A 9166-nucleotide genomic window follows, 5' to 3' on the forward strand; every position below is an offset into this window, starting at 1 on the left:
AGGAGAACAGAAGTAAGAGTAACATCATGGCTTCAGCAGGTCTCCAGCTCCTTGCTTTCATCCTGGCCATGTCTGGGGTGTCTGGAGTACTCACTGCCACTCTGCTGCCAAACTGGAAGGTTAATGCATATGCAGGATCCAACATTGTAACTGCTATTGTGCAGGGGCATGGGTTGTGGATGGACTGCACGTGGTACAGCACTGGGATGTTTAGCTGCACTCTAAAATACTCCTTTCTGTCACTCCCCGTCCATGTGCAGACTGCGAGGGCCACCATGGTCCTGGCCTGTGTTCTGTCTGCTTTGGGGATTTGCACTTCGATAGCAGGAATGAAATGCACTCACTTAGGAGGAGACACACACACCAAGAGTAAAATCTCCTTTGCTGGAGGAATCTGCTTCATCACTGCAGGGATCTCTGGTTTAATCCCAACAGTGTGGTACACCAAGGACATCATGGCGAAGTTTCTGGATCTGACCATTCCGGAAAGCCACAAATATGAACCTGGAGGAGCCCTGTACGTTGGGTTCATTTCGGCGATGCTACTACTTATCTCTGGTATTATTTTCTGCACTTCTTATATACAGAAGAACCGAGAACCATGGATCTACCCTCCCAAGCAGAAACTTACCGCTACCTGGCAGCCAAAGAACAGGCTAGCACATAACCTGAAGGATTACGTGTAAAGAGCTGTGGGATGAACATCAGTGAGGCCTCTGAGAGCCTGCTCAAACTATATTAGAACGAAGAGAAAAACCACACGGACGCTTAATTTCCTTTAAGAGAATATAAAATATTAAAAATTGTGAGGTACCTTAAAATGCCAACAAACGACCACATACAATTATATCTACTGTCTTGCGTTTATTTTCCCATTATTGCATTCATGTTTTATTTAAAGTATGTAACTGAAAGAGGGCCTGACTAGACTAATAAAGTGATGGATGACAGTATTAGTTTACTTTTAAAGATAACTTTTTAATATATCTTTTACATTACTTTTTCTTAATTGCAAAGTATAAAAATGTTCTTGATCAACATCTGTGTTAGTGTTGGTCAAGAATATCGCCTACTTTTGCCCCCTAGTGGGCAATGTCTGAATATTCTGCTGTTTTAAAGCCACAGGATGTGGAGGAGACCCTAGGAAAGAGAAACAGAACTCATGCAGGTATCACCCAAGCCATCCAGCCATAGGCCCAACTTCCATTCCAAATTTTCATGTGTTATATATGCAAATTAAGATTAGATTGAATTAATAAACTGGAAGATGCTACTGCAGCACAAAAAAGCCAATATAAACACAAACTAAAATATAGCACTTTTAAAGAACCAGCTGAGTAATAGAGCCCTGCTTGCTTCAAATTACCTGAGCATTGACCCCTCTTCTGCATCCAGAAAACAATTACATTCATTTCCTCAACGATTTGTATTCATCCCATCCCAATGACTGACATTTATCACTATTTGAGGAAGTCCCTTGTTTTTGAGACTGGGTCTTACTGGATAAGCTAGATGCCTCCCTCTTGTGTGCTGGGGCTTACACACATACTCCACTATGCTCAGCTTCGTCACTTTTAAGTTGTATTTTTTTCCTCAAAATTCATTCAAGTTAACAAAAACACTGATGTTCTCTTATAAATGAGCATCTTCAGTTAATTAATACAAGTAAATTAAGTTTTAAAGGAATGTTTTTTAAATATGCATATAAATTATGACATGTAATTCAAATATTCTAACAAAGATTTGGACTTTTCATAGCTGCAAAGAAACATTGTAGTTTTTCTAGTAATCTATTTGCTAGTTTATGCTTATTAATAGCTCATAATGGAACTGCTAAAGATAAAAGTCTACACATTAATAACTTAGAAGTGTGTATACAGAAAATAGACTAAAGTACTTTAACACCATTTACTTAGTGGATTTTCATGCTCCGCAATAGTCATGCTATAATAAGACAGCAAAAATAAAAAGGCGCCGCTTCCTGTGAGAACACAGGAGGCTGTTTCAGTACAAGTTTAAATGATTATTTAAAATATATTTCCTTGTAGGTGGCCAAGTACTTTCTAAAGAAAGAAACTGTTACGTTAAAAAGACTTCTAATAAAGAATATCTATAGGCAAATGATGTGACAGAACTGCCTTGGGCCCCGTAGGGTTCATTCATTTTACTGAATGTATCAGTACTTAGGCAGGCTATGTAGCCCAGAGCCCTATGTTAAAATGTCATTTAATATAGTCCACGTCATATTTTATTTATCTCAAATACTTTCTTCTTTACTAGACAGAGGAATGTTTGACCCTCTCAAGCAGCAGACGATTTATACCAAATAAAGGTCAATTCTTTCTGGATGGGAGCTGAAGTGAGCAGGGTGCAAACTGATAGAAACGCTATGCAGGAGCAGTCCAGGCACAGGTGGCTTTGATTCCTCTCTGCCGGGTTTCAATGGGGTGAATTTAGCACAGAGAGCACACACAGAATGCCTGAAGACCTGGGTTGTCACAACTGAGACAATGGTACTGCAATCCAGTACCAAGAGGTCAGAGATGCTGCTAACAATGCACAGGACAAACCTTGCAAAAGATGATCTGGCTCCAAAATAATAGAACAGTAATTAGGAAGTTTTAACAAATTACGCTCTAACTTATTACCAATATAAAAGCCAAATTATTTTCTAAAATCATTGTTAACATTTATCTACTGACCATGCATGCATGCATGTGTGTGTGTATATATATATGTGTGTGTGTGTGTAAATATACACACACACACACACACACACATATATATATATATATATATATATATATATGCATGCATACAAACGCTCAGCTGTGTTCTGGGACATGGTCTATGCGCTGTTAATGGAAACTTGGTCCCAGTTGGTGCTGATGGTGCAGGGTTTATATTCTTTAAAAACTTATCAGTGAGTTTTGCTAAAATATACACCAGCTAAAAACTGTTGCCAAAAATATTCACATTAAATAAATGTCTAGTAGGTGTCAATTAGAGAGTTCTCTCAAAAACCACAAAACGATTTCGCTATTTTCTCAAGGACTGGCTGTGGTGACCATGTAACTTAACTTCCATTAGTAGGATACGTTAGAGTAGAAGGCAATGATAATGACAGTGATGGTGACCGCCACTACCGTCCAAACCCTGACACTTTACCACCTGACCTAGGAGAAGAGAACAGGTGGCCTAAGAGCTCTTCAAGTAAGAAACTGTGGTGGGGCCGGAGAGACACATCAGTACGGAAGACACAGGCCTGGCAACCTGATATCGAAACCCACTGAAAGGTAGAAGGAGCAACCCCACTCTACCAAGCTGTCCTTTGATGTCCACATTCACACCATGGGATGTATATATCCTAACATGTGCCCCTGCCCTCCACACCAGTAACTAAAAACAAAAGAGATGTGATTTTTTGCAGTTCTTATTCAAGAGAAGTAGAAAGAAAACAACTGTGGTATAGTCTGTATATAAAATTTTAGATCTTAGAGATCATTTCCAATACCAAGTATCTCCAGTGGAACAAACACTACAACAGTCACACTCATGCGAAGATAAAGAAGCAAATGCTTACTTTTGGTTTGGGAACAAAAGCTTTTCCTGGGATTGTAAAGAGGTGTTCAACACTGCAGAGGTACTGGGCCATAATGGAAAGACGACTGTGCTGTTTGCTTCCTGTAGTGGCTACAAGTCTCTACAAAAGGCCAAAAGATAAGTTTTAGCAAAGAGTTAATCTCATATAACTAGAAAGAACAGAGCCAAAACTTGATGCTCATTTTTAAAGACAAAATATTTATTTTTTTATATATACACACACATGCATGCACACACACATATTTCCAAGCGATGTGACATAGAACATGTAGACTTAGGGGAAAAACATTAACTGCGACATACTGCAGAAGTGTCAGTTACATCATGTATAATTCACTGAAAAAAAATCACAAAGGCAAAGAACTAGTGACTGCTGGAGAGTTTCAAGCCACCGTTACATTCTATAACACAAAGTCAGATAGAAACTATCAATAAACATTTATGAAAAAAAATTAGCAAATAACCAAGAATTATAAAGGTAATTTTACAGATATTTCCTTAAATAAAATAAAGCCTTGAATATTTAAGAACCTTTGAAATACAGGCTGTTTGTGACAAATAATTTATGCAAAAAATTAGGACTTTTTCCTTTAACCAATCACTTATTTTGAAACGAATTAAGTACATAACAAATTGATAAAATGCAATTTGCATGAAAATTCCAACTAGATATTTAAAAAGAACTTCAATTTCTCTATATATGTAAAATTAAACTTCCGATAAAAATTATACAGTATTAAGAATAGCCGCCAGGCGGTGGTGGCACACGCCTTTAATCCCAGCACTTGGGAGGCAGAGGCAGGTGGATTTCTGAGTTTGAGGCCAGCCTGGTCTACAAAGTGAGTTCCAGAACAGCCAGGGCTACACAGACAAACCCTGACTCGAAAAACCAACCAACCAACCAACCAAAAAAGAATAGCCAAGACACTCCTAGGAAATATCAGTGCTCATGGGAGCTTCAGCCTGCCTTAGACATGAAAATGAAGACAGCATTGCTGCAAGCATAGACAGACCAATAGGCCAACCCTTAGACAGAGACCCAAGCACATGTGGGTGTCTGATACATGAGAGATGTGACTGTCTTAACAAAAGGACAGACCATTCATTACGTGATATAGGCATAATTAAAGCATTTGCAGGAGAAAGTCAGAGGTCCCAATTTGTACCATAACAAAAAACAAACTGTAAATGAATTAATGGTGAATGAAAAACAAAATTTAAGTCTTTTGCAAGTAATATCTATGACCCCAAAGTAGAGAAGAATATCTTAAAAATGCAAAGCCAGAAGCTCTACAAAAGATGAATATATTTTTCTGTTAAAATTATTTTGAGTTCAATTAAAACACTCTCAAGATATGTCATAGATTTAGAATGTATTTAGAGGGCCAAAGCATTAATGTTCATAGTACAAATGTGATGCTTACAGACTAGACATTTCAAAACAACCAGTATATTGATAAGGCAAATCATTACAGAGCAAATAAATGATTTATAACCATTAACTATGTTACACTTACAATAAAGCAGAGATGTGTAAATTAAAACCACAAAAGTCTATAATTTCACATCCAAGAGGAATATTAAAAATAGCTAGTCAATGATGAAAAGTTTTAGAAGCTACAGGGATTCTATGCACAGCAGTGAGAGTGGAAAGGGCAGAAATTGCTATATAAGCATGTTAGATGGTAATTTGGCAATAAAAGCTAAAGTTTTACAGTATATATACTTACACAAGAATATATATTATCCCAAAAGTGGAACATTATAATTCCACTAACATGAATGGCTAATAGTTTTGCCAACAAAATATGAAGTAACCATTAAAATGAGTAACAGAGATTACTAGCATAGGTTACACCCTCCAACAGAGTATAGATTTTAAAATGGCAAAACCAAGCATGATCTGATGATGCTTACATACAAACCTTAGGGTTTCTGTGTGTGCCGACATATCCACCTACAATATACAAACAGGCCATGTGTGGGCAGGATTAGTACCACTTTTAACATGGTTAAAAGTTCCACAGGGAAGGAGGGCTCTAAATATACATGTGGCATTTGGTTTTTGGTGGAGGTGGTGGAATGCATATTAAAATTGGGTAAGACTGAGAGTAATTGGTACAAAGATCCTTCATCTTTCTAAATGGATCATGTTTCTGTGTCCTTGACCTCTGAGGACATCCCAAGACTCCAGTTAGCTCTTTAGAACCTAGGTCACAAATCCAAGTAATGAGTAGAAACATCTGAAGCCAGGCGCACGGTAGCACATCTGTGCTAGAACATCATCAGCGCTTTCAGAGCAGCAGCTGTGGGGCTTTCTCTCTCTTCCCTGACTTATCACCTAATCTAATAGCTCTTTCTGCTGCTGCTCTAACCCATTCTGGGCATGAGAAATCATACAATCTGGCTTTTTAGAGCTTTACCTTAAGTAAGACTAAAGCGGGTTCTGGAGTGTTGAAGAGATGGCTCAGTGATTGAGAGCACTCCAGGATCAGGGGATCCAATGGGGCCCTTGGGCACCAGGCATGGTTGTGGTACATATACATGCATAGAGGTAAAACATGTATATACATACGAATATTGAAACAGAAACAAAAGAACAGGTTTTGGATGAGAAGCAGAGGAAACCCCTAAGATGTGTCTGGAGATCTCAGCTTCTCGCTTGACATCCAGGCCATCTCATCTCAGTACCCCTTTACCATCTCTCCATCTTAACTACCTGCTTATGTGCACTGGGAAAGGAGACGTTATTAGGAAACTGAGTCAAGATAATGAGTTACTATTGCATGTAAGACACAGAAAATGCTCTTCGATATAATATAAAAGAGATGTACATATTTTCAAATAAATCCTCTTGCTTTAGCCCCCGAAGTGTTGGGACTGCAGGCACAGTTCACTGTACCCAGTGATAAAGCAGATCTTTAAAACTGAAGTCCAGTAGGAATATAACCGTGAACCTAAAAAGGAGCCCAAGAATCGGCTACCCTGGATGTCCTTCTTAAGACGTTGCTCATGTGCTACTTTATATTTGAAATATATGTTTCCAATGGTGAGTTCAAAAGAATTTAAAAAATACTTTAACTAAAAATTCAACTTGAAAGGGGTGGAATTATTTTAATTTGACTTAAAGCATAGTTAAATATATTTTACTCTGAGAATGAAGCACTCTGTATAGTCAGAGAGGGGGTGTTCTAAATCATAATCTAGACTTAGTCAATCTCCATAGCAAATATACCAGGTTGTGGAGATGAAAATATGACCCTTAGATTTTATTTTAGCATAAAGCAGCACTCAGAACTGCTAATCCACTGAACAAAAACTCAAGTCACAGTCCAGAGAGCCTGCAAAGACTTTACACTAAAAGCTACCCTCAGATGTTAATGGCCTATTAACCATTTAACATGTATTACCATTTTTTGTGTTAGACATAGCACAGATAAAGCTATGAACACACAAGTCCACCAATAGGCGACTTTTCACAATAAAAGTCCAGGAGAACAAATGAGTTACTGTTTTAGTAGAAGGAAACTATTAACCCTTATGTTTTAAAAATCGCTCTAAGGATTAGAAAACAAGGCATGAAAGACTCCTAAGGACAGTATTTCCTTTACTTTTGTTAGTCATCTAAAATAACTGCAGGTAGGAAAAGTATACTTGTAGTTGAGAAGCTACAGTCTCCAACCAGAGACAATGAACTGCCTGTCATTAATAGAGGAGTGACATCTTCCCTACTAGGAATGTAAGCATGACCAGACAAAGTCTCCTGGAAATGGTAGAGAACAAAAGATGATACTGGACCCACTTGAAAACCCCACAGAGCCAGCAAAATGGAGAACTTGAATTTCATGGCTCTACTGGAAGACAATAAAGCACGCAAGCCAGTCTTAACTATACAGAGACCAGTAGATGAGATGTGTTATGCTCTCAACTACTGCTACACAGTCGGACTCCGATTTCTGAGCTGTAAGGCCACTTAATGCCCTTTAATGTGCCCAGGTAGAAAGAATCCTGTCATCCTAGAGGAGAAAGTAAGAGGAAGGTGCTTATTTGATTTTGTATTATATATAATTCACAACAAAGTTGAGATAAAAAATATATTCTGTGGCTACAATCTAGAATACCACAGTCATGATTGAGTTAGACAATACTACTACCCAGTCTTCTCTTGAAACTTTCACCTGCAAAAATGTGAAAAGTCCATCAAAAGGACTGGTATTACCCATACTTCTAATGCATTCCATAAATTATAAAGTTGATATAAGCTCTATATTCATGCAAAAATTTAACTAAACCTTTGTTGAAAAATAATTGCCTATGGTGAAGTCAAAACAACACTGTCATTAAAGGCACAGCTGCAGCTGAGTCACTGAAAACATGACTCCACTACTTCTGCCTCTGCTCCCCACTCTTTCCTCAAAGAATCAAGAGAAGGCAATGCTTTGGATTTCTATTGTGTTGTTCAGGAACAACCAATAATCCATCAGCAGAAGAGAACAACTTAGCACTGTGGTACAACCAGAGATTATACCCTAGTCACTCCGCTGTACCCTCCACCTTCCTAGTATTACCTTTTGCCGCTTCACCCCCACTTGTACTTGGTATTTTATTCATTTATCAGTAATTCAGTCTTGGGTTTCCCCAAACTTGTGTAACTATTTCCTCAATACATGTAAGCATGACAGGTATTTGGTCAAATTCTTGTCTTAACTGACCTATCTGACCTAGGGGTTCTTCCTGAGGACTCCCCTCTCTGCTGGGACACCTCATCATTTTTCTGGTGTCTCTAATCACAGCAATGCTTATCTGGGCTTTTGCAGAGTGCTACTGATAAGAGCCCAGTGAAGAACAGATGATGACAGATGGGCTGAGATTTATATGTTAACAAGAGTAAAACACAATTTACTCTTACTGTACACAAAAATCAATCCCAAGTGAATTATGGATAGAAAAGTGAACAGAAAGAAACCTTTATGATCTCTAGACATAAAATGATTTCTCCAGTAAGATATGAAACAGCCATAAATTAAAAATGGAGACTGTCTGATCTTTAAGAAAGGAGACTAGAGGGAGGGTGGAGAATGATGAGAGAGTAATGGGGCGTCTGTGTGTGAACAGAATCAAAGTGCATTCATTGTCTAGGTATGTGTGAAAGTGTTGGAACAAAGCCTGTCATTCGGTATAATTCATATACATTAGTAAAAAAGTAAAAGAAAAGGAAATGTCAGATTCCCAAAAGACACTGTAAAACGATAATGATAATCTAAGCACAGAGAAAGGAAACCTGCAGTACAGTGCAGTAATAAGGGACTAGTACAGAGAATATGTAATAACTGCACACCAGCAAACAGAAGATGATCCAACGGAATGATCAGCAAGGGCAAGCAATCCAATGTAAAATACCCAAGTGATCCAAAGATACAATGGTGCTCAATTTTTTAAAAATTCTGCAAAGATAAAAATTAGTACAAGCCAGGCGTGGTGGTGCACGCCTTTAATTCCAGCACTCGGGAGGCAGAGGCAGGCGGATTTCTGAGTTCGAGGCCAGCCTGGTCTACAAAGTGAG

The 9166-nt window shown here is 38.3% G+C and overlaps 2 protein-coding genes across 2 annotated transcripts in view; one reads left to right on the forward strand and one right to left on the reverse strand.

The window, feature by feature from the left end:
- Positions 1-9166, reverse strand: part of Tfb1m (transcription factor B1, mitochondrial) — a 38880-nt gene that overhangs the window by 13307 nt on the left and 16407 nt on the right. Inside the window, exon 5 of the mRNA XM_021186124.2 lies at positions 3584-3703. Coding sequence (XP_021041783.1) covers positions 3584-3703 — 120 coding nt within the window. The remainder of the gene's footprint in view (positions 1-3583; positions 3704-9166) is intronic.
- Positions 27-686, forward strand: Cldn20 (claudin 20). The gene has a single exon (XM_021186128.1). The coding sequence runs from the start codon at positions 27-29 to the stop codon at positions 684-686; it is 660 nt and encodes a 219-aa protein (XP_021041787.1).

Source organism: Mus caroli, chromosome 17, assembly GCF_900094665.2.
Source record: "Mus caroli chromosome 17, CAROLI_EIJ_v1.1, whole genome shotgun sequence".
Lineage (NCBI taxonomy): Eukaryota > Metazoa > Chordata > Mammalia > Rodentia > Muridae > Mus > Mus caroli.

Bases quoted from the DNA above. Each gene is read 5' to 3' on its own strand.
- Cldn20 (XM_021186128.1), top strand. From the start codon at position 27: ATGGCTTCAGCAGGTCTCCAGCTCCTTGCTTTCATCCTGGCCATGTCT.